The sequence below is a fragment of the Dipteris shenzhenensis genome, chromosome 1 (genome assembly GCF_047967505.1).
Source record: "Dipteris shenzhenensis isolate YYH24624 ecotype China chromosome 1, Dip_SZ_1.0, whole genome shotgun sequence".
Taxonomy (NCBI): domain Eukaryota; kingdom Viridiplantae; phylum Streptophyta; class Polypodiopsida; order Gleicheniales; family Dipteridaceae; genus Dipteris; species Dipteris shenzhenensis.
This window is the reverse complement of record NC_141596.1, coordinates 29,194,752-29,221,029: the sequence shown is the minus strand read 5'-3', so window position 1 is coordinate 29,221,029 and position 26,278 is coordinate 29,194,752. Positions and strand designations below refer to the sequence as shown.

Below are 26,278 nucleotides of genomic sequence, written 5' to 3'. Positions count from 1 at the left end.
TTGTCATCCTGGATGTAGGAGCAAAAGTCTCCTCATAGTCTATGCCCTTTTTCTGAGCATATCCTTTTGCGACCAGCCTTGCCTTGTACCTGTCAATGGTACCATCGGGCTTTCTTTTAACTTTGAAAACCCACCGTGTACCTATGGCATTTTTACCTGGTGGCAAATCGACAACTTCCCATGTCTAATTTTTCTGAATGGACTGTAACTCATCGTGCATGGCATTCATCCAATGCACATTATCCTGTGCCTCTTCAAATGTCTCAGGTTCCTCCTCATCAAGAAGAGTACCTGCATAGGCTGATTCAACTGAAAGAGCACCTCCCCCATGCCTTACTGCACTCCGAGTTCTGCCAGGTAATGGAGCATCAATTTTACTCTCCCTGAGAGTTTGTAACAGCCAATTTGGGACTGTTTTTGCTGCATGTATATCTGCAATTTCTTGCTGAACAACCTCTTCCACGGCTTGTGGAGGTGGTATGACATCTTGTGGCTGAATCGGAGCATGTGGAGGTATCTGAAAATTCTGATTTTCATTAGATATTTAGTAGGGGAACCCAAGGCAATGGGTAGTAACCCCTCAAAGACATCACCGGAAGAAGAAGGCATATCAAATTCAGCTTGAGTGTGAGCTGAATTTGAAAATATTACATCTCTATTGACAATAATCTTGCGTGTGACAGGATTGTAGAGACGGTAGCCCTTGCTCTCTGCACTGTATCCAACAAAAATGCATTTTATTGCCTTATCAGACAACTTATGCCGAAACTCAACGGGCACATGAGCATATGCAAGGCATTTTATTGCCTTATCAGACAACTTATGCCGAAACTCAACGGGCACATGAGCATATGCAAGGCATCCAATGGAAATGATCCACAGAAGGCTTTCTCCCTTGCCAAACTTCAAAGCTTTTGTGGGTGCCCGATTCAAAACATAATTGGCACACATGAGACCTTCAAGCCAAAATTTGTGAGGCAGTTTTTTGCTTTTTAGCATACATCTATCAATCTCCATAAGAGTACGATTTTTTCTCTCAGCTTTGCCATTTTGCTGAGTTAGCCTCACTGTAAGCTGATGTACAATGCCCTTGTCTTTCAAAAAAGCATCAAAATCTGCAGACAAGTACTCCCCTCCTCTATTTGTGCGTAATGTCTGTATCTTGAGTCCGGATTCATTCTCAACCATGGCTGCAAAGTGTTTGAAAACCATAAACACTTCTGATTTGCGTTTCAGCCGAGAAACCCAAGTGTAGTTGGAGTAGTCATCTATAAAAGTGACAAAGTAAAGATGACCACCCAATGATGGAGTCCTCATGGGACCACAGACATCACTATGTATAAGCTGTAATTTTCGAACAGCTTTAACTGATCCATCCTTCTTAAAAGGAGATCTGTGCATTTTACTAAGAATGCTCCCTTCACAAGCATGTGGAGGAGGTGTTTCAAGAGGAGGCAATGCATCAACCATGGCATGTTTTTGAAGCGTCATCAAGCTGCCATAATGCATGTGTCCATATCTCGCATGCCATAACTCCGCATTCTGCATAGCAGCAGTAGGAGTGGAAACTGCAAGAGCATGTGCTGGTCTTTTCTCATACATGTCAAGCTGAAAAAGACCACGCAACAAAGTGCCAGACAATCTCAAGGCATAGTCATGCTCTCTATCATGGACTGCACACTTGTCATCTTCAAAAATGACCTGAAATCCAGCTCTGTTAAGAGTGGACACTGAAAGTAGATTTTTTGTGATACCAGGCACATACAAGACATGAGAAATTCTGAGTGTTGAGCCATCAATGGCTGTAAGTTCAACTTCTCCTGTACCACGGACTGAATAGGAGGAGTTGTTGGCACATGTGACCTTTTTACCAACAGGTGGTGGATGCAGAGATGTGAAGAGACACTTCTTGGAAGTGATATGCTTTGAGGCACCGCTGTCAAAATACCATGTATTATGTGTCTCATTGACACTGAAAGCTGATGCATCCTTGGAAGAATCATAACTGCATGTTAGAAAAGCATAAGTGTCATCATTACAAGTGGCTATACTATCCCGAGCAGCCAACTGAGAGTTTGAAATGCAAGACAAGAAGGCATAGTCGTGCTCCACAAAGTTGGCTGTAGCTTGCTCATTGTCAGATGCATGAGGAGCTGAATCTGAGACAGCCATACCGGAGCTGTTTTTCTTTTCTTTTGCAAGCCTTTTCTTGCATTCTCCAATGTAGTGACCTGGCTTTTTGCAGTAATGACATATTTCCTTCTTCTTGGGTTTACCTGCATCACCCTTAGCCTTTTGAGAAGGCTGTTCTGAACCACTGGAAGGCTGATTTGCTGAAGTCTTTGCCTGTCCCTTTACTTTAGGCTTGAATTTTGAGAGCATGGCATGTTCACCTGCTGGTGAAGCCATGTTTTTCCCGGTCTGCTCTTCCTGCAGCAGAAGTCCTATCAACTCGTGAAAAGTGAGAGGATTTGCACCCCCCCTCAACGACAAATTCAGCGAGGTATGAAAGCTGAGATAAGACTCAGGAAGAGAATTCAGAGTAGTGGTAATCATCTCTGAATCAGGAATGATCTCATCAATATTCAGCAACTGCTCTCGTAAATCCTGTAGCTTTGTGAGGTGCACTGACATGGAGTCACCCTCTTTCATATGTGTATGAGACAATTCTCTTTTAAAAAAAGACACCTTGGCATCATTTCGAGCTGCATACATGCTCTCCAAATACATGCTCTCCAAAATATCCCATGCTGCCTTTGAGGTCTTATACGACCGGATATGTGGAATGATGAATCTTTTCACTGAAAGAGAAATACACGACAAAGCTAAAGCATCACGTGAATCCCATCTCTTTTGCTCTGGAGTGGTAGGTATAATTGCACCAAAATAACTTGTGCTGCAGATGTACCTTGTGCACGACCTCTGCCTCCTCCTTGTTGGGGAGGGGTATTAGGTGCCACATTTGCTTGCCGGAACTCATCCCCACTTACATAGTCCCATAAATTACGAGAAATCAGAATATTGCGTACCATAAAACTCCAGAGGGAGTAGTTGGTACCGTCCAGCTTATCCTCTTGTGAGAGACGACTGAAACCGAAATCATTCTGATTTTGCTGGGCCATGTCTGAGAAAGAAAATACAACAAATGCAAATCTGAATTCCCGTGCTGGGAATAGAATGCACAAATCCCAAAAGCCACAGCCAAACACTAGCTAAAAATGCAACTCAAATCTTTGTAATGTCTCTGTCAGAAATCTGCCAGAGTATCCAATCTCTCCCAAAACTTGCTAAAAGCGCTTCAAAACACTCACAGAAAGGCAATGTGAACTGAAACTTGTCAAATTGCTCTCCCAACACAAAAGCCCCAATTTGTGGCTTGAAATTGCAACCAGAAAGGGGCAAATGGTCTGAAAGCCCCAAATGTTGCACAAATTGCTCTCTATTTGCAAAAGCCCCAAATTTCACTGCGAAATTGCAGTGTAATTGCAAAAGCCCCAAATGTTGAGGTGAAATTGGGGCAAATCCAAGAAAAACCCCAAATTTTGCAAAATGCCCAATTCCAATAATATGCTCGAATCTGGCCAAAAAACTGCTCTGCCAAACAATGGCTTCCTGCAAAGTTCCCAAATTGCTCTTTTTCTGTAAAGCAAAAACCTGCAAAGTAATCTTGCAAGAAAATCCTCCAAGGAAAATCTGCACAAAGTGCAGACACCTACGAAGGGTACAACGCCAATGAAAGGTTCAAGGGCCCAACTGTACGGACAACTGATGCCCGACAGTACGGATTTGCAGCAACAGTACGGATTGTACGGAAGATGCTTGAATGGACTGCTGCTGTACGGATGTACGGAGACACAGGCTGCTCGGAAAGAATGGTGACCTGTACGAACGAACTGTACGCAGGAGGTGTACGGACGAACTGCAGGTGTACGACGCCACACGTGCAGTACGGACGAACTGTTCGCAGGAGCTGTACGGAACTGTACGGCTAACCGTACAGTCTGGCGACGAGTTGTACGGCTCTGTTGTACGGCGGCGATGGCGATGAGACAGTACCGAAGGCAGCGCAGGTACAGTACGAGACTGTACGGAATCAGTCCGTTCAGATTGTACGGACTGTCTATACGGACGATATGGCGAGCTGTACGACAGTCTGGTACGAACGTTTTGTACGGGCAGCTGATGCGAAATGGTACGGATGCTGCGCAGGCTGGGACTGTACGGCGATGATGCAGGAGGAGTTTGGGCAAGGAGCTGGGAGCACGTCCGGGAGGGAACGCTGCTCTGATACCAAATGTGAGAAGGGGAGAGAGCAAAGGTGAGAGCAAGAGGCAGGAGTGAGAGAGAGCTGAAAAGATAGTTGCAAATAGATAACAGAGATACAACTGAATGGAGTGATAGGTTTTGTCTAAGTGACAAAACCTTATCCTTCACTAACCATAGTTAGTGAACTAACTGTGGTTAGGGGGAAAAACCTCTAAGTGAGGGAAAAGTGCCCCTAACCTACTTATTACATTACATTGGTCACTGCTAAATTATAGCAATAATTCTAACAAGGCCTTATAGGTATCCTGATGCCAAGCATGGAGGCAAGCCTACTGCTGGAAATGAGCACGCTGAGATAAAACAGCATACACGGGCAATAATGGACAGCAGAAAGAAGGCCCACTTATGTTTTAAATGTGGCCAGAAATGGACTTCTTAGCACAGGAATGTGTGCAAGATGCGCAAGAGTGGTACTGCTAAGCTCAGCATGATCGTTGACCTCTCAGATGATGAGGAATTGTTTGATGCCCTAGGTTCTTTGGATACGTCTCAGGATGAGATGGCAAAAACACATGATGCAGATGAGGCTTCTGACACTCGAGCCACGAAAGGCACTGACTTTCCTTTTGATCCTGGTTGTGCTACTGTGCATGACACTCATGCTTCGCATTCGCATGAGATTATGCCCACTGGTGGCATGAGAGGCCGTAGGCCCACACTCTTCTCTGTGGAGCATCACGATGCGATGCCTTTTTATGCACGTGAAGATGTAGGTGGTAATGCTCTTGTGAATGAGGAGGAGGTTTATTGGGATGCCCAACCAACACTTTATGCTATTTCCATGCATGCCTTGATGGGTGCCAAAAGTGTTGATACTATTAGATTAATAGGAATGATTAATGGCAGGATTGTGCATGTGTTGGTGGACAGCGGTAGCACCCACAGTTTTGTTAACTGCAAGACCTTACAGAGGGTGGGACTGATTGCTACTGAGATAGACCATGGGCTGAGAGTAGAAGTTGCAAGTGGACAGCATATGGTCAGTAGATCTTGTTGCCAAGATGCAAGGATTAAGTTCTCTGATGACTATACATTTGCAGGTGATCTCTTGGCACTTGACATGGGCCCAATAGATGTTGTCCAGGGCTGTGATTGGTTGCAATCACTTGGCAAAATCAGCATGGATTTCAATGCCTTAACAGTCAGGTTTGTCCACAGGGATGGATTGGTTACATTGCATGGTATTGCAGCTCCTAAATTGCAGGTCATTTCAGCAAGGCAGTTGGCCAGAGAGCTCAAGAGGGGCAGTGCCATATATGCATTAAATGTGTCAGTGGCTAAGGAGGGTGGCACTGCCCGTGTTGATGATTGTGATATGCAGAGATTGCTCTTAGAGTCAGAGTTTGCAGATGTGTTTGTTGATTTGCCATCACAGTTGCCTGCGAGAAGAGATCTAGATCATGCCATAGTCTTGAAACCTAGCAATAAACCAATCAATAAGGCCCCATACCGACTCTCTAAGGTAGAATGGGAGGAAGTGGCAACTCAAGTGAGGGACTTACTTCAGAAGAGTTTCATCACTCATAGCACTTCTCCTTTTGCATCCCTTGTGCTGTTGGTGAAGGACGGTTCTTACCGTATGTGCATTGACTACAGAGACTTGAATAAGGTCACCATCAAAAACAGGTTTCCAATCCCCAGGATAGATGACCTGTTGGATGAACTCAAGGGTGCTCAGTTTTTCACTAAGATTGATTTGAGGTCCGGCTATCATCAGATTAGAATGAAAGCTGGGGATGAGCACAAGACAGCATTTCGCACAGAGAGGGGACTGTATGAGTTCAAGGTGATGCCTTTTGGATTGACCAATGCACCAGCTACCTTCCAGGCACTCATGAATAAGATTTTGCAGCCTCTCTTTTGAGGTTGCATCAGCTTTATGCTAAAGCCAGCAAATGCACTTTTATGGCACAAGAGGTTGAGTATCTTGGTCACATTGTGAGCAAGGATGACATTCGAGTGAAATGCATTGAGGATTGGCCGCAGCCAATCCTGCAAAGGTGAAATGCATTGAGGATTGGCTGCAGCCACGCAACCCTACTCAGTTGAGGGGATTTCTAGGTCTTGCTTCCTTCTACAGGCGCTCTATTCGCAATTTTGCCAAGAGGGCAGCCCCTCTGATAGACCTTTTGAAGAAGGATGCTTTTATGTGGTCTACAGATGCACAGCGCAGCTTTGAAGACGTGAAATTCGCCCTCACTCATGCTCCTGTGTTGGTATGCTCTGATTTTTCATTGTAGAGGCAGATGCCAGTGGCAAAGGATTAGGGGCTGTGCTAAGGCAGGAACACGGGGTAATTGCTTTTGAAAGCAGGAAATTGGATGCCAAGGAACTGGATTATCATGTGTATGATCAGGAGATGTTGGCTATCCTTGATGCTTTTGAAAAATGGCACCACTACATGTACGGTAGCAAAATCAAGGTTAAGACAGATCATAGGACACTCAGGTATTTCCTTACGCAGCCCAGCTTGTCAATGAAGCATAAGAGCATCATGGGTTTCAGGGATCACGTACTCCGAAACAAAGTCTACACCGAGTATCTTATCAAGTGGCAAGGACTCCTTGAGGATGAGAACTCATGGCAGCCAGAGAGCATTGTCCAGGACAATCCCTATCTCCTACCGGGCTGACTATTATTTGCTGTTTGCTGCACCTATGTAACAGCCCGCATATGAAATTTTGAGGGCAAAATTCTATGGGAAGGGATGGCTGTAATGAAGGGGGAAAAGAGGCCAAGTTAGAGGCCCTTTAGGTGGAAAATGTGGAGGGACTATATAACTATGTACCTTTTTGATGTGACATCTAATCCTATCTACTCTCCCTCCTCCTTCCTGCTTCTTGCTGCCTACGTTCACATTCTCTCTCTCCTCCCTCTCTCCGCTCAGCCTCTCCCCGCTCCCCCCTCTCTCCCGCTAGCCTCTCCCCGCTCAGCCTCTCCGTTAGCCTCCCCGCTAACCTCTCCGCTCAGCTTCTCCGCTAGCCTCTCCGTACAGGCCGCCGTACTGCTCTCCGTACCCTCTCCGTACAGCCCGTCGTACAGCTTCGTAACCCCTCCGTACAGCTCGTCGTACATCCCCCTTACAGGTCGTCATACAGCACCGTACAGGTCGTTGTATAGTCCTGTACAGGTCGTCGTACAGCTCTCCGTACTCTTTTCGCACATTTTTGTACATCCCGTACCAGTCCATCGTACCTGCCCGTACCTTCTCGCAGCAAAGCCCCTAGGGTTTTCTAACCCCGAGTTGGGCTAAACTCCTAGCCCAACTCGGGGGTTAGGTTCGGCTAGGGAGTTTTCAGAAATAGCCAATATTGATTGGCCTACCCTCTCCTCCAAATCCCGCTCAACTCCATCAACCTCAACTATCAGGACTCGGTACTCTACAGTTGCAGCCATGACACCATCTCCGTATGCACGCAATTACCAGCAAGAAGGGTCCAAACGACCTATCATTGGACAACATGAACAGATTTATCATTTGCAACAAGCAGTTAGAGAGTTAAGGCTTGAGCTGGCAGAAGTAAAAGCTCGACTTCAAGTTCTAGAGGGACCTGGCAAGGAGGCATTAATTGCTGAGGTTGTGGACTCATGTAAGAATTCTCCTCCTAACTCCTCAACTAGTCTCTACAGTCAAAGATATGGTTTATACTGAAGTACAATCAATCAAGAAAGAAGTGATTGAGGAGTTTGACACAAAGGCAAACAAGACTGATATCCAAGAAGAGATCAAGGAACATGAAGCCAGACGTGATAATGCATTGAAGATTAGAGTGGGGGGGCTCCCTGAAGGATGGTTCAAAGATGATGACTCTTTCAATGAGACTTCAGCACATGTCAAAGCAGCCATGCCTAACTTTGAATGGAAGGTTGATGATGATAATGATGATGACGGGGCAACTAATATCCGGCATTCCAAAGGACATGCTATTCTTACACTCAAGTCGCGAGATTTACGGATCAAGCTTCTTTGACAATCTTACAAGTTGAAAGGGACTAAGATATGGATAGCTGAGGAACTTACACGAGCTCAATTGAAGAACAAGGCAACGGAATTAGCTAAAGTCACGATTGCTAGGAAGGATGGGCAGTTTATCATGAAGGCATAGCACTAATCAAAGAGTTTAAATCAAAACCAAAAGACTCTGAGTCTTAAACTGATGTATGGTTGATTATTTCTTCAGACTATGATGTAGGTATTCTAAATAATTGGGGTTGCTTTTGCACTCCTTGGGATCTGCCATGTGCCCTCCCTAAAGCAGATGTACTAGATGGTTTTTTGCTGTCCCATAGACCTGTTGGTCTCGCGTGGACATTAATAGACTTTCTTTCTTTCTTTCTTTCTTTATCTCTCTATCCCCTCATCCTTCTCTCTCTTCCTCTCTCTTTCCCCCTCTCCTCTCTTCTCCTTCCTTTCTTCTGCTATTCTCTCCCCATCTCCATCACCATCTTCCACATGTCGTGCTGGCAACCAAGCAATAAGTGGCTTGACTAGCTCATTGCCAAATGCCACATGGCCAGTAAGATGGCTGCCATGGGGGTAGAGATAAGAGAGAAAAAGGAAATTACATGGAGGCATCAAAGTGGCTGCATCACATGGCGATACATTCATGGCATAGATCTGGCCTGGAAGAGGCAGATCTGGAGCAGCACAGCCTGATCAGTGTCATATAATATATCACGAGGGGCACGCTTCGGTGGCATGGTGACTGGCCCTGGAGAGAGGAGCTTGAATGTAGGCGAGGAGAAATGGATAGCCAATGAAACCGGCCTCTAATCACTCAGAGGGCAGTGGAACTAAACCTTTAATCACTTCAGCACTTATTTACAGCTCACAAAGCATAGATCACAACCATTAACCTTTGCATGATCACCATTTGGCATTTACCCATTTGTTCACAAACAAAACCACTGAAAAAGGGATGGAGGTTAGAATGCCCCTGCTCAACAAACATAGACAAGTGCACCCGATTGGCCCCAAACACCGTGGCGCCCCTTTCGGTATTTCATTATATTTCACAGTGAAATGATTACGAGTTGCATCTAGGGGACCTTCCCTGCAACTGAGCACGCAGCCCCAATTCATTGAGCCTTCGCAAGGCTTTCAAGCATAGAACACCATCACATAAGTGCACTTAACCCTTAGGCTCAATCCAAAGGCATTCTCTTTTCCGAGTGCAATTCCATTGGCTGTCCATATGCAATCACACTGCACCCCAGCTGCTCTCTCTTTGAGTGGTTTCCAGATGGCATTCACAAAGCTTTTCAAAGCTCCAAAATAAAATCAGCAAAGTACCCAACCAAAGAATGACTCATGTAGCACTGCTTGGGCACCTGTGAACCAAGAAAGAGGCGGCACACGAGGCCAACCAATATCTTATGGCAAAAAGAAATTGCAGCAGCAAAATCACAACTCACCAAGTCCTAAAAACTCGAACCAAGTCCTCAATCGCCAAGAGGACGTAGTAGCCAATGCCTAATTGCATTCTTAGCCAAAGAGGAGTGCAAAGGCATGAAGAAAGAGCATTTACAAGAGCCGACTAGCAAGAATTCTACTGAAAAATGTGAAAAGAAGCACTTCTGCCGCGAAGAAATGGGAGTTCTTGGGCTTGAAAGAAGTGTGCTTCAGAGAGGAATGCATTGAGAAGGTTTTGGAGAAGTTTCATCGCTAGAAAGTCCTCCAAAACTGAGAAAAATCAGTCAACCAGCGCCTGGGACCACTCGAAATTCAACAGAAAGGTGTAGCTTTGCAAGAGGAGAGGCCCAGGAGGCGGTAGAAGCAAAAAGGTCCAGAAAAAGCCACTTTTGCAAATTCGACCAGCAAAAGAAGTGCTCAGCTCTGCCCATTCTACCAAACGCACGGAGGGAAAAGCATATCACTGCGAAGGGGAGGCAGAGGGGAAGCCATCGGGCCAAACGGGTGTCGAGGAATCCAAACGGGTGAGGAGTTATGAAGAAAAACGGAATTCAGCTGAAGGAGGCTGAAAAACCAGTCCAAAATCTCAACAAAGGGAGAAGATGATAGAGAAAACCACACATGTGAAGTTTAGAAGGCCCAGGAAGGTCCAGGAATGGCAAAGGAGCATGTAGAAGGCACTAGAGCCATCTGGAACTCTAGGGGGGGCCATTGAAGATACATGGCCCTCTAGGGGGCCCATTAAAAATGCCACATCATCATTTCCCAACAACCACTCTTTTAATTTTTTGGAATGCCTTTGGGCCTAGGGATTAATTACGCTTATGTGTTAGGCACCATGCCGCGTTTAATTACACATTATTAAGCCCATGCTTGGACTTTTAAAACCAAAGTTGTCACGGTCTTGTAGTACATTAAAGTACTTAGAATTTCACGCTCCCGTGACATTTGTCATGGTCTTGTAGTACATTAAAGTACTTAGAATTTCACGCCCGTGTGACAAAAACCCTGTTGTAATGAGCACCTGAGATAGTGTAGGGAAAACACGACAAGGTCGATGGAGAGGCTCGGAAGAAAGGTCGTCGAAGAAGCTTCGAAACGGAGCCAAAATGGCTCCAAACGGGCTGTGAAAGGCCCCTAAAAAGAGCTTGAAAAGTGAACATTTTATCCTTTTTTTTTTCTAGAGGGAAGGGGTCCTAAGTCACCTAGGACAGTTAGGACAGCTCTAACCTAAGACCTTTAGGACTGTTAGGTCAGTGTCTTAGGCCAACCTAACCCATCCTTTAACCATAGTTAGCACTAACCTAACCTAGACCCAAAGTAACTAAACCCAACCAAAGTAACCCTCTGTTAGTCTACCCTAGTTAGCAAACCTTGTAGGCTAACGTTTTGCAAGAAAAGAAAAACGAGAAGCAGGGACGGCGTCGAGTAGGGTGGCGCACGGGCGCGGGTAGGCAGTGAGGGCGTGGAACAGGACGGCGTCATGACCGTTTGATGGAATGCACAAGGCTCTTGGTCTCGTTGATGGCGCACGTTGGGATGCACACGGCTCTAGCACACGAGGTCTTGTTGATGGCGCACGTCGCACGGGTCTGAGTGATGCCTTCAGCCCTTGGAATTTGGTGCCACAGCCCTCGGGATTTACCGATTGAAAAGCCAGCAGATTTGACGATGGTCCGTACGTGCTTGCAGCCAGAAATTTCTCACGTGCTTGGAGCTAGGATTCGTTGCAGCCAGCAATTGCTCACGTTTTGCCATCGCTCACGTGCATCGTTTGGTAGGATTTGGCGTTGATAGGAGCGTTGACAGATTTGCGTTGGCTGGACAGGATTTAGCGTTGACAGCTTGATGTTGAAGCCAGTTCCGAACAGGGCCCTAGGTACCTGGCTCTGATACCAATGTAGTGAAGGGGGGAGGGACAGATTTGGAGATGGGGAGAGAATAGCAGAAGGAAGGAAGGAGAAGAGAGGAGAGGGGGGAAAGAGAGAGGAAGAGAGAGAAGGATGAGGGGATAGAGAGATAGAGAGAGGGAGGAGAGAGTGTGAGCGTAGGCAGCAGGCAGTAGGAAGGAGGAGGGAGAGTAGATAGTTTTAGATGTCACATAAAAAAGGTACATAGTAGGGGGTGGATGGAGACTTATATAGTCCCTCCACATTTTCCACATAAAGGGCCTCTAACTTGGCCTCTTTTCCCCCTTCATTACAGGCTCACAAACTTTTCAAATTAATGTGCATAGAATAGATGTGCAAGCCAGTAAATAGACAATGCTCAGAGACAAATATAGAAGCAACACTTTATATTTCCGTCCGTCCCCAAAGTAGGACAGGTTACAATACCAAAAGGTTCTCCTGCTAGATGTCAAGCACTTCTAGATCTCTGAGCCCACGTGCTCCACCTCGAGCTTATGTAGACTCTGTCCAGAGTGTTCTTCTCCACCTTACTGCCTGTGAATCAGCCTAGGTGGGCAGCACCTTGCTGAGCTAGGTCTGCAGCCTTCCAAGTCCCTTGGTCCTCCAGGATAGGCTCCAAGTGTGCTGGTGTTTGCTGCTCCTACTGTTCCTGCTTTTGCTACTTCAGAAGATGATGATCACAACAGCTCGCTGCCCTAGAAGACAGCCAAGGTCCAGCCTCTAGGGAACTCAGTCTGTAGCACACCTTCCACTCTCCTTCACCCCCAGTGTGAGGCCCCAAGGGAGTGGCTTCTGGCTGCTCCTGTCTGCTCCTGCTCTTGCTGAATGGTTGGATGAATTATGAGGCCCAGGGCCTCTCCTTTTATAGGCCCAAGGCCTTGTCAAAATAGCCTACTGGTCAGCCCTATTTTGGCTGACTCAGTCTCCGACCTGGTTGGCTGCCCCTACCAGCCCAACCAGGGCCCTATATAAGGGTCTTTACTAGGCCCTTTACAGCCTTTGTTCTAGGCAGGGACCCAGCCCTCTTGACCAGCCTAACCAAGGCCTGGTTGGCTGGCTCAACCAACCCCAACCAGCCCTGCTGTTGGCCGACCTGTTTGCTGATCTGTCCCGCCATATTCCTGCACCATCTTTAGGGTATGTTCCAGGCCATGTGCCTACCCACACTCCTCGCCATGTAGGCGCCTATACCCCGGGATACCCCGCCATCTTGTGCTGCTTCAGATCTGCCTCTTCCAGGCAAGATCTATGCCATGTATGTATCGCCATGTGATGCAGCCACTTTGATGCCTCCACGTACTTTCCTTTTTCCCTCTGATCTCTGCCCCCATGGCAGCCATCTTGCTGCCCCTGTGGCCATCCCTCAGGACCTAGGTCCACCCCCCCCCCCATGCTCTCCTCATATGGGGGCTTACAGATGGGGAGGTGACCTTTCCAACAAGGTGTTATACTATTTGGTGGGGGGTGAATTGGTAATAGCTAAATAGTCCAAATGAGCTAAAAAGAATATAGTTTCATAGAGTGGAATCCACCACATGGACTAGCTTTTGATCATCATGTCCTCTCTATCAACGTCTTTGAAAAGTATATAAATTTTTACAATTTAAAGACGGATCAATTGACGAGATGGCAATGGAAAAGGGACACCTAGCCAAAACTCGAGAGCTCAAAGCTAATTAGAAATAAAAAAGTGAAGTAAAGCACATTGTGCACATTCTGATGCGGGAATTTAGATTAATTGTGACATTATTAAATAATAAAACTATATTTGACCTTTATTTATGGGTCAAGTTAAGCCTTGAGGTCAAATCAATACAACTTCAAATGCCATAATACTTGGTACACCATTTGTGCCATCCCTAAGGATCTACTGCGAGTGGTACATCATGAGCATATGTAAACACTTAATGCATGCACATAGATGCTCAGACTATACTTCCCAGGGATAGTTCATGCATGCTTTACCCACCTATGGCCATCTCTTCAGACCCACACTAGTGGTACATCATGAATATCCGAAGTACCTGAGATATCAAATCTAAAGTGGCCAGCCAACCATGCCGCCAACAGATCACCAACAATGCATATACGATTTGTAGAGCTGCAGATAACAAATACGTATAGCATTGCAAACCAAGCGACTAGTATACCCACTGTGACTAGTACACCACGTATATCGCGGCCAACGATGCACGACATAGACCACTTCCAGGAATTGCGCATCCGGAACCAAGGTCTAGGGGAATCCATTCTCTTTTTGTCGAAACCACATGACAAAAAACATCATTCCCATCTTATCGAATCTTGATGACAAGAATAACATGCATATTTTACCGAAACCTCATGGCAAAAATAGCATTCTTATTTTTGTCGAAACCTCATGACAAAAATAGCAATCTCATTTTGTTGAAATCTCATGACAAAAGAGCATCCAAAAGTAGCAGGGAAAACACCATCCTGCAAACCGTATACATCATCCAAAATCGAATGCCAAAAAGAGTGGTAGACTCTGCCATACAAAATTCTTTTTACAAGTACTTGTATACCGCGCTATACAAAACCAGCCGTAAACAACCCGCTGTGGAATCATCAACTCTTGCCCCTCGGAACATTTCGTGGCTCATCCGTGTCACTAGCCGGCTCCTTTCTCTTACGGTTGGAACAATCTCTAGACCGATGTCCCTCCTCTTTGCAAATAAAACATTTGCCAGCTTCATATAAAGCGCGTCGTTCCTCTGGAGACAAACGATAACGTTCATCCTTTTGACGATTAGCTTTTCTATCAGACTTATCCCCAGAAGATCCATTCTTAGATTCCTGCTTCTATCCACCTTTGAACCTAGAAGTCCTCCCCTGCATCAAAGCATATGCCGTGCTAGCATTCTCGATAAGCTGAGACATATTGGAGACTTGAGTCTTCGTGCAGTAGTCTCTCAATCGCTTAGGCAGCCCGCAACAATATTTCTCAACCTGCTCAATGAAAGGAACAATTCGGTAGAAGCTAACAGGCAACAAAGCCGCCAAAAACTTGCTGTTATTCTCCAAATTACGGCAATTATTGGAATTCAGCTCATGCCAAGCAGTCATGATATCCACTTCAAAAGTTGTTGTAAGCCACGCAGTTGAAAACACCCGCTTGAAACCTACCCACGTGTTTGGTGCAGTGTTTTGCATAAGCATAGTGGTCCACCACTAAAGTGCATTCCCTTTTAGGAAACTTGCAGCCCGGTGTATCTTGGATGACTCTGTGAAATTCCCTGTTGTGTAGGCTGCATCAAACTGCTGCAAAAAGGTCAAGGCCTTAAGTTTATCATGCACCCCACTAAATGTCTCAAATTTCACGTCTGCATCTGCCTCTTTAAAGTCCTTCAACTTCCCTTGAGGTGCCAAATTGTCATAAACAGGTGCCTGGGCAAAAGGGACAGCAGCACTCACTCTATCCCCCACACTACCAACATTAGGAAAAGCTGTATTATTCAGACCAGCACCCGAATTATGCATATTTCCCAAAGCAAGGTTACCTATTGCTGCATTAGGCATACCTGTTTGCATCCTTGGGGCTGCTCCAACATTTGCATACATCATGTTCTATCCCATGGGCTGTAAACTAGGCTGAAACCCAACTGTTTGGCTAGCAGGCATATCCAAAAATCGGGCTTGTGGGCTGACCATAGCCTGAAACATTGAACCACCACCAAAATAACCTGGCTGAACCGGGTTTGCCAAAACTCCTTGCTGTCCGGAAACCATGGACTGAAAATTATTATCGTGTTAAGACTGCTTCTGACCATAGGGGATTTGAGAGGGATGATCTTGAAAAGTGACATGTGGTCGCTTGTTAGATTCAACATCCCTATCCCCATCATCAGGCTTCCTTTTCTTCGGCTGCACATTTGAGTTCATCATCTTCTAGAAGCGAGGATCTTGTGTGATGAACTGCGTGAAAGCACTCATGAAACTCTACATCTGTGCCTTGAATAGTTTCACATCCCCCTCATCCGTTCGATCATCCTGATGCTCTGTAACATGTCGGGTCTCCTCTCCTGCATCCTGGTCACCTCCAAGAGACTGAGACATTTTCTCTTCGTTCTCAGTAAGACTCGCGGATCTCTCCCTGTGTGACATATTTACTGAATAGTATGCTGTCTTCTTCACCTAGTTTGCTGGATTTGCACCAAGCCAACCAGAGGCTCCCCTCTTGAAGAAGTTAGGTGGATCCCGGCAATGGAACCACTGAAACCAGCCTCAACAACGTAAAGGGTGGTAGGATCCACTTTATTACAGCATACACATAAAATTGACAAGTAAATATGCACCGCAAAACAAATGACAGGGGAGCTAGAGCACTCCTACTCAGAAACAAGGACACCGATTGGTCCCAAACATCGAAATCCCTTGTGGTATTTATTAACATTCATTTGAAGCCAAGCGGCTGATTACAAAGGTCTCTGGGAAGTTGCACCACAGGGAAACCAATGCCTGCAGACTCTCCGTCCAGCCCACCTTGTAATTCCCTGCTCAACTTCAAACAGTGATCGGCATCCAATCACTAGACAATCCTGTATCCTCATCCAACCAAAGTATGCAACAGAGACCCCAATAGCATCCACTGTTTGATGCACACCTGCAATCGCACAACCAAGTGCCCAACCAACCAAACACGGCTGAACAACTGCAAGACAAAGCCCTCAATAGCTAAACTCTGGTGCAATCAAACAACCAAACACTTCCCAGCGGGTTGCCTCAATCTATAGCCTCCCTGGCCACTGCCCAACAGCATAAATCAACCCTTCTTCGCAAGGAAAGAAACCCAAACGCAATAACTAGCCAGCAACCCAAGGGAACGGCAAAAGTAGGCAAAGACGAGCCTTCTTCTACCCGGAATCCACAGAAGAAAGGTCACCTGGGCTTGAAAACCCTAGATCTTGCAGAGATTAGCTGATTTTGCCCTGGCACAGCCCCAAGAGCAACTTAGAAGGAAAGTTACCAAAACCAGTCACAACACCCAAAAGCTCCAGATTATCAGGTCGCATTTCACCCGAAGCAGCCTAGTCAAGTCAAGAACTTCTGGAACAGCCCTAGAACCAATCGCAAGCACCTGGAATGGCTTGGAAGAGCCCAAAAGCAAATCGCAACCTGGAACAAGCACCCTGGAAAAATCGCCATCTGCAACAGGCTCCTGGAGGCTGGATCAATTGCGATTTGCTCTGGCAGGCCCTGAATCACCTGGAACTGGCCCCTGGATGAAAACGAATTTCCCTGGCAGGCCCTGGATCACTTGAAATTGGCCCCTGGGTAAAACAAATTTCCCTGGCAGGCTTTGGATCACTTGAAATTGGCCCTTGGCTGAAAATGAATTTCCCTGGCAGGCTCTGGATCACCTGAAACTGGCCCCTGGGTAAAAACGAATTTCCCTGGCAGGCTCTGCTCAAGGCAGTCATGCGCAAATTACGGGAGTCGCAAATCAAAAGTCCCATAATTTCACGTCCTCCTGACAGTGCATAATCAAGATGGCAAGGCGATCAGATTGATGTAGAAAATACTCAATTTCTGACAATTTCGAAAATTGGGCCTGTCTGCTGGCTGACATGGTATCCACTGATTGGAGCACCTTGCTGTGACAGAATTTGGCTCAGAGTTGTGCCATAGCCTCAAGAACACACGCTTCGATTTGCAAGTAAAAAGGATGAACAATTCCACAATTTCCCATGATTTTGTGCTCTGATATCAATGCAACAGGACTGGCCCTATTTCTGGTTATATGTAACTACTGAACCAAGCTTTGACCCTAGCGAGCAGAAAATAGCCAGAACTGAATTGGAGAAAATGTGCTACTAGCATTGAAAGCTAGGCTAGGAAAGATTGCAGGGTAAACAGTAAAAGCACCTTCATTAGTTGGGGAAAAGTGCAGGTCATGGGCTGGGCCTGCCACAGGACTTGTGAGGGTCTACAAGGACAGGTAGAGAGTGATCTCCTTCTTAGAATTCAGCTTGAGCAAGTACTCAGCTTGTTAGAATCATGTTAATGAAAGCTGAACGATCACTGGTATGTATAAATGAAGTACATCATCCTACTTATAGTTCCTGGACTGGCTGCTAATTACAAGATTGCTTATGGGATAGATCCCCAAGTGCCACGTTGCAACAACAACAGCAGCCTACTAAAAAGACTCTAGACTAGCTAGCTAACTAGATAGCATACTAACTAGCCGCAAGGAGCCTATAGTGGGCAAGAGCTGACTGCTTATGTAATCGCAAAAGCAGTAGTAGGCATGTAACAGCTGCATTCCAAATGAGTTGGAGAATTCGCTCTCAAAGCTGGAGTATGTAAAATGTATGAACTGATCTGATCCACATCTATATTGAGCCATTGAAAGTATATGCAGTACACACGAAATAATTACTGGTGCCTTGGCAGCTTTGTAGGAAGTTGAAACACCCTGGTGTAGAAAAGGAAAATAGAAACTTGAAATGTTTTCCGACCTGCAGTAATAGGAAAAGAGCTGTTTGAACTCTGTACCTGTTCTCACACCTTAAATGATTGGGAGTATCCTTGGGGGAAACTGTGTTTTTACATGCATCATTGCTTGCAAGTAGTCGTATTTCATATGGTGTGATTATCTTGTGTAACTGGCATTTTCATTTCAGAACATTCGTGAAGTAGGAATGTTTGAAACTCTAGTTAATTCATTTATATTTGATGATGCAGGATAATGCATCTCTCTGAGAACCTTGACTTCATGACATTCAACCATAGAGGCAAAGTTTTCCCATTGGAGCTGGATGCAAAGTTGAGTTTGAAGGGTTAAAACCATTTTTAAGCAATGAGGTTTGATGATAGTGAACATTTGGCACTCTAGAAATGCCACGTTTGGCTCAATGGAGAAAAGTCTCTGAGAACCTTGACTTCATGACATTCAACCATAGAGGCAAAGTTTTCCCATTGGAGCTGGATGCAAAGTTGAGTTTGAAGGGTTAAAACCATTTTTAAGCAATGAGGTTTGATGATCGTGAACATTTGGCACTCTAGAAATGCCACGTTTGGCTCAATGGAGAGAAGCTTTTGACTTTGTTTTCTTTTATACAATTAAAAATGTCTTCTTGGCAAAGTGAGGATGTGAAGTGTAAGGCGATGTCGCAAGATACGTAGAGGGGATTGGAGCGCTCATGGATTTTGAGGTAAAGATGTGTTAAATAGTACACCTACAACCTAGCGAGGTTCCACTTGTACCTAAAAACCTTCCATACTAAAAATCAAGGGCAAAGCACCCACATAGGCTGGATAGGGAATGTGACCATACCTCCATGACTTTCTAATCAAGGTCATTATGCCACTAAGAAAAATTGTCCTAGAAATTTATGTTGTCTCCTTTCTCATAGATAAAAAAGGGAGAGTCTAAAATGTTCTGTCCAAAGAAGAAAATAGAGAGAGAGAGAGAGAGAGAGAGAGAGATGTGACGTTGTTTGACGTGCCATTCTTAAAGCAATTTGAAGTGTCACCAATTGATACTTCTCCCAAGAAATAAAGAGGAATCTTTATTAGATTCAATTCAGTAAAAAACAATTGACTTTGGTTAACTAGAATCAATTTTATTTACTTTGCTTTGCTTTTGGAGCCATGAGTAGTCTCAACATTAACCTAGCCTTCACCTTCACAATATGAAATTCTAAGTATAGGAAGTGGTTTCTTTAGTTTTTTATGTTTTAAATAATTCGCTTATTTTATCATTCTTTCTTTCATACATAAATGAGAGAGAAAGAGAGAGAGAAAGAGAGAGAGAGAGAGACGGGAGGAGAGAAATTTTATTCTTGTTTTTTTGTCTCTTTTTGTTTCTTGATTTATTTGTTTATTTTTGCTTAGTCACTTTCTTTCTTCCTTCTTTTTTCTTGTTACCTTTGTTTAATTGACATATTTTAGTAAGCACTGGGTTTGCTCAAGAGACCTGGGTCTTTAGAAACCTGCTTATGCTTCTCTTTCATTTCTCTTTTTATTTTCATTGTAGAAATTTGGGCTTCAAAACAACAAAATTTGAATTTGTACGGTTGTAGAATGCATGCATTTCTATGCTCCCTTTCTCTTTTAAGTGCGTCAATTTTACGAGCAAAAACCTATGAGTAGATTTATCCGAGCGTGATTTTTAAGAGATTAAAAAAATTATATTTCTTGAGAAAACATGGTTTTTACACTTTTAATTTTCATTAGAACTAGATCCCTTTATCAAAAAACATATAGAAGTGTCACTCATTTAACGTCACTCATTCAATTTTACATAACATAAATTTTCTTCTTCATAGACATCCTTTGTACCCCTGTCATTACCTTTAAAAAGTGTTGAAAAATAATTATTTTAAGAAAAATCCCTCATAATCTCTCAATGTAATAATATTATATATATATAATTACTATTTTAACATATTTATATTAATATGATAAGATCTTTTTAGTATTTTAATAACATAAATAATAAGATATTTATGGATATGTTTTTAAAGAAGTTTAAATCACTATAAATAAGTATTAACTTGGGCTTATATATCACTCTCATCAAATATATGTAATATTTAATACTATATATGTAAGATTTTTCAAAATATAATCCTATAGATGTGCTCAAATGGGTTTTTTCAATCAATTTGAGTGGTTGAATGACTATATTTGGACATTGGGCGTGAAATTTATGCCACTTTTAAAAGCGTTGTTCATGGTAGTTTCGCTAGCGAAACTACCTTGAAAGACTTACTTTAAAGGGGTTTTGTTGGCGAAACTTCCTTAATGGCAACTTCAATGAGGTTGAGAGAGGGTTATCAATGTCACCCTCCAATTAAGTAAAAGTGGTAAGAATGATCATAAGTGAATTTTCATAAAAAAGTCTACTCTACATGTGGGTTTCTTAAAAAGCCAACCCATTATGTTACTCACCATTCCCAAAGATTCATGTAAAGATTTGTGTATCAAATAGGCATTGCTATAATACTTTGCATATTTCTAAGTGAAACTATGTTTTGTTCCGATATATTTTTACCATATTTTTATATAGTTGGAAGCTTTTTTTTTTCTTAGCTCGCTCAGACGCTCGGAAGATTTTGCTTGAAAAATGCTCGTCTCTTGGAGAAAGGAGGGAGTGGAGTAGGGATGAAGGAAGGAGGAAGGAGGGAGTGAGTGGAGAGAGGGAGACGTTGGAGGGGGAGGGAGTGAAGGGAGAGAGAGCAAGGATGAGAGGTGAGGGAGGAACATACGCAGATACAACAGTGGCATAGATTAATGTGACGATTAATTATCATGTTTAGGATAGGTTAATTTGAGCGGGATGAAAGAAAGTTGAACTAATTGAGTTGGAAGAGTGGATAAGCAAATTGGAAGATTCTTTCATGTTGTATCTTAAAGGGGATCAAGGAAAAATCAGGGTGGTTGTGCTTCACTTGAAGGATTGGCTCATACTTGGTGGGGACATCAACATGAGGATAGTGTTGTAATTGATACTTAGCAGGATTTTAAGAAGGAAATATTCCAAACATTGAACTCTCCTCTAGCCCGAGATAAATATGTTTGCAGATGGTATGATTTGAATCAACAAGGATCAGAGAAAAACTATATCAAATGGTTTTGGAAACTGACTTTAATCATCCATGGCATTGATGATAGAAGTAGAATGCTCAAATTTATCCATGGATTGCATCCTAGCATTGCCTCAGATGTGGTGGCACAGAAGCCAAGCTCTCTCATGAAGGCCATGCAGTTGGTTGAGTTATACCAACCCAAGTACAATCTAAACGAGAAGACCTTGGGAATTGGCCATTTTGGACCAAACCTTCCATAATGGTGGTCCTACTGATGAAAACAGGCTTCCTGCATCATCCACATTACAAGTTATATAATGGCTGGTTTTTTAGTTCCATGATAGGATTTTCCTTATTGAAAACTAATCATATAAGCTCCTGATGTTGTAGGAGCTACACTCATTACCATTGGCTAGTCACATAGGATCGAAACACATATCCATGGACTTTATCAAGGGTCTACGTGTGATTCCTAGAGGCTAGAACATCATTTATGTTGTCACAAAGGCTGCACACTTCATATAGACCAAAACTCAATATTCAGCCTCCATGATTGCTTTCCAATTATGAAAAATGTCTTCAAATTACATGGACTTGCCACAGGAGATTGTAAGTGACCGTGATGCCAAATTCACGAGGCATTTTTGGCAGGAGATGTGTAAGTCTATAGGCATAGTTCTCACCCCAAGTATTGCTGATCATCCTCAAACTAATGGCCACAGAGAAATGGTAAATAGATGGCTGGAAGAATACCTCAGACATTTTTGTTTTGATACTCAGACAAAGTGGGACAAGTGGCTTCATCTAGATGAATTCTGCTATAATAGTACTAAACATATCTCCATTGGGATGAGCCCATTTGAAGCTATGCATGGCGGCAAAGTTCATGTGCCATCCACAATTGTTGATAGTGCAATGGCTAACCAACAAGCAAAGGATGATTTATGATTGAAGGACCAAGCCCATATGGAACTGTATGCATATCAGCATTGAAGGGAACTCTAGTGTAAGGAGGGGGATTATGTGTTTCTTAGGCTCCACAAGATCAAATATGCTTCTTTGAAGGACAATAGTAATACTAAGCTTGCACATAGATATTATGGCCCATATAAAATTTTAAGGAGGGTTGGTGTAGTGGCTTACCAATTGGAACTTCCCCACCTTGCAAAGTACAAAATGTACTCCATGTTTCACTTTTGAAGAAGTACTGGGGTCTTTCTAAACAGGCACTTGAGGAATTACCTCCCATGGATGAGGAGGGATAGATTCAAATACATTCCAGAGAGAATCATTGGTTTCAGGGACCATGTACTCACTAATAAATCCTATGTGGAATACATGGAGAGGCCTTTTGGATGATGAATCCTCCTGGCATCCCTCATCTATCATGGAGCAGTACCCATATCTTCTTAGCTGATGCAGTAATTGTGGAGGCTTTGGACATCATCATTGCTGCATGGATATGATACAATACCATCTACTCTTCTCATTGTTTTCTCTGACTCTTCAGAAATTCTTTTTGAGTGGGGAGGACTGTAATAAAAGAGGTAGTTTGGTGACTTTTTATTGTAGCACTTTGTACTTTAGGCTATTAGGTAGTTGCCAGGTGGTAGTTTTGGGGAATTATCCCATAAGCATAGTTGTAAAACAACTTGTCCTAATTTCTATAAAAGGCCTAGCTGTCCCACATGTATTCATCTTATCATTGTACTTTCATTCATTGAATGAAATTGGATTGTACAGTAGAGCTCACTGCTCAGTTGGGAATTCAATAAAGAATAATCCTTTTTGGTCCTTGTGCAATCCCTCACAAGCTAGTATATAACTCCATCCTTGACTTATCTCCTTTCCAACTCTAAATGGTACCTCCCTGTTACTTTAGCATCTCAACTCTAAAACTCAACTAAGGAGTGAAGTTGTTGCTATAGCCTAGACCTCATGATGGTAGGGTTCTCTGCTAAATCTAGTTATTTCTACACTATGTTTAGAGTGGTCTAGTCTAGGGCTATCTCAACTAAGGAGTGAAGCTGTTGCTATAGCCTAGACGTCATGATGGTAGGGTTCTCTACTAAATCTAGTTATTTCTACACTATGTTTGGAGCAGTCTAGTGTAGGGCTACCTTCTGGTCTAGACTTAGTTAGAGCTATTTGATAGAGCTAGTTTTGTTTCACAAAGGTCACAATATGGACACTCTACTTCTACATCGTTGCTCCTAACACGAGGAACAGATTGGACGGGACTACCTTCCTTGATCCAAAATTAAGCTTGAAGGGGACTACCATCCTTGATCCAAAAATAGGTCTAAGTGCAAAAGGAGACTAGAATGAGCTGTTACAAGTTTCATGAAAGGGCAAAATGTGCACGCTAGCCAAAAAAAGAAAGACAAATGTTTGCTTACAGTGAGATGTGAGCTTGAGAGAGGAGTTCGACACTTGGGCCAACGTCAACTTTTTTTTTTCTATGTGAAGAAAGCATGACTTACATAGGGATTTTAGATAATGCTTTTGATTCTACCACTCCAATTACAAAATATAACTATAGAATATCCATAGAGGAATACATCTAATGTACCCTAGAGACTTTGTGCAATGGTCACATATCTATGATGCGTGAAAGCATGCTACGGTGTACCCATTTAGTACTCTTTTTGGCAGGGGAAATTATTGTATTATTTGAGCATTAAATAGGCATTTTAAAACTACTTGTAAAGCATTTTGGCACTTTGCATATACTTTTGGATTCTATCTCATGGACGTTGAATAAAAAGTACATATGGCTATTAGCAATAAATTTCTTTTAGAAATGAATGAGTATTAAAGTTTTGTACTATTCTTGTCAATGGTATATACACCGTAGCATGCTTTTACCCGGATTGCTATTTGTGTGAAGTCAACAAGTATTTTCATGCATAAAGTCAAACACATTGACATATGGAATTCATGGGAATCGATTGCATTACATGACACTTTCAAATTTATAAATTATCACATGCATGATGATTCATGTTTTCAGAATGCATAAGGTCCAAATGCATGATGTTTTAAACTTTCAAGTTTTAGATAGTATGTTTGTACATGAAATTCGCATACACGATGATGTGTGATGTGTTAGTTTATCATGAAATATGTCACACTTTCTCCAATCATGGTAGGCAAAAAAATGGATTATATTACATTGAGAATATTGATTGCAATTGGAGACATCCATGCACTAGCCTTAGGGAAAGAACATTACAATTAAGTGCATAAATGTCCTATTGCAAGCTATATCTACCTTGATTGCAAAACAACACAACTCCAAGAAATTGTTTTGTGCATGATCTTACTCGCACTTGAGGATCTAGTCTTACCCAATCCTCCTCAGTCTCCAAGCATTGTTGCTTCAATTTTCTAGTGGTTGCATTCCTTTGTTCCTTTTTAGGAATGTCTTGCATTGGTATGCACCATCTATTATAAAATCAAGAAAGATAGGTTCAAGTCTATATGGAACCATCATGTCTCATGTAGGTGTTCTAACCTAGCAAGGATAGCATAGAAGATGTTGATCCTCTCTACCACATCTTTTATGATTGCATCCTCTAACTTGCCTTCTATCTCTTTCCTCATCTCTATACCTCCCTTTCATGAGATTTTCGCATAACATGAAGGACCGTTCATTAATTAAAAGCCTGATAAAAGATCAAACTAGGATTTTGCCATTGGACAGTGGCATATTAGTCCATATGCGCTCCTCTCATGTCATAATAAAGGAGGGAAGGTTGTACTATTTGCATGGAGACCTCTCTTGATGCCTCACATGTATGAGCCCCAATGTCACCCTTATAGAACTTGCCACCATACCATTTTTTTTACAGTAGGCCAAGACAACATTGGACTTGATGGGGTAGTCCCACACGTTCCACTTTCAACCTTTTCACTTGCATGGATCTTCTTCTCTATGATGAATGTCATTCATGTTCCTTATCTAAGTATCCCATTACTATACCTTCTGTGCTTCACTCCTTGCACCTTTCCTTTTAAGATTGCACCACTTCCTTCCTTAGCTTGCTCGAATCGTCCCTCAACCATCCCAAGCTTTAATGTAAACTTCTTCTCCTAGCTCTCAATCATGATGGTTTATCATAGGACTCTACTCTTATGTAAAGCCATATTGAATCCCATTGCTCCATTTGCAATGCACTGACATCATCATCAAATGATAGTTTTGAAACACATGCTTCTCCAAAACTCTCTCATAACATTCATAATAGAGACTCAAACTAAAGGAATTACCAATTCATGATATTGGCAAGCTCAATATCTTGGGCATCTATTTCTAGCAACCCCCTTGCTTCCCTTGCATGTATCCTTGTTCAAAATTTGCAACCTATCAGTGTTCTCTATTGTGCCTCTCATCTCTCTCTTAAAAATGATGTTTATCTTCTCTAGCGATTTCTCTCAAAGCACCCTATTAACTATCTTTATTGAGGCTTTGTTCACATACAAACTTTGAATTGGTGCCATCTCAAGAAACATCATACATACAAAAGTTTGCAAATTGCATGTATTGCATATTGCAAGCCACAAGATCCAAATGTTAATGCAACTTGTGGTGTAGAAACGTCTCTTTAATGAAAATCCTCCATGATGCTCAGCTACCATACCCTATGTGCATATGCATTCATTATACAAGCTACTTCTTACACACAATGACACATACACATGATTTTATGCATGTATGAGAAAAAAAACATGCATGAACGTATGAAATGATTTATTAGGAATGCAATGTGCATTCATGATAGTGGAAACATTGTAAAGAATACAAAAATGCAAGCATGCGATATGATATACTAGTAGGTTCCTTATACAGTTGTGCCAATAGTACTATCATAGGTAGTAGTACTACTACTCTTATTACTGTTGGCAATACTCAATTTATCAATGCTACTATTAGAGTTACTAGTGGTAGCATGAATGATACTGGCGGTGTTACTTCTTCTACTAGTAATAAGACCTCTACTATCAGTTTTTACTATGTTACCACCTATGGTGGTAAAAGCACCTCTAGACATAGTATTGGTAATAGTTTG

General features: G+C 43.0%; 1 protein-coding gene across 1 annotated transcript in view; it reads left to right on the top strand.

The window, feature by feature from the left end:
* The window catches only part of LOC147905666 (membrane magnesium transporter-like), a 38,930-nt gene extending 20,173 nt beyond the window's left edge, over window positions 1-18,757 (top strand). The window contains exon 4 of the mRNA XM_087381185.1: window positions 18,358-18,757. Within this exon, the coding sequence (XP_087237311.1) occupies window positions 18,358-18,457 (100 nt within the window). The 3' untranslated portion in view covers window positions 18,458-18,757. The remainder of the gene's footprint in view (window positions 1-18,357) is intronic.
* Window positions 18,758-26,278: the final 7,521 nt, after the last annotated feature.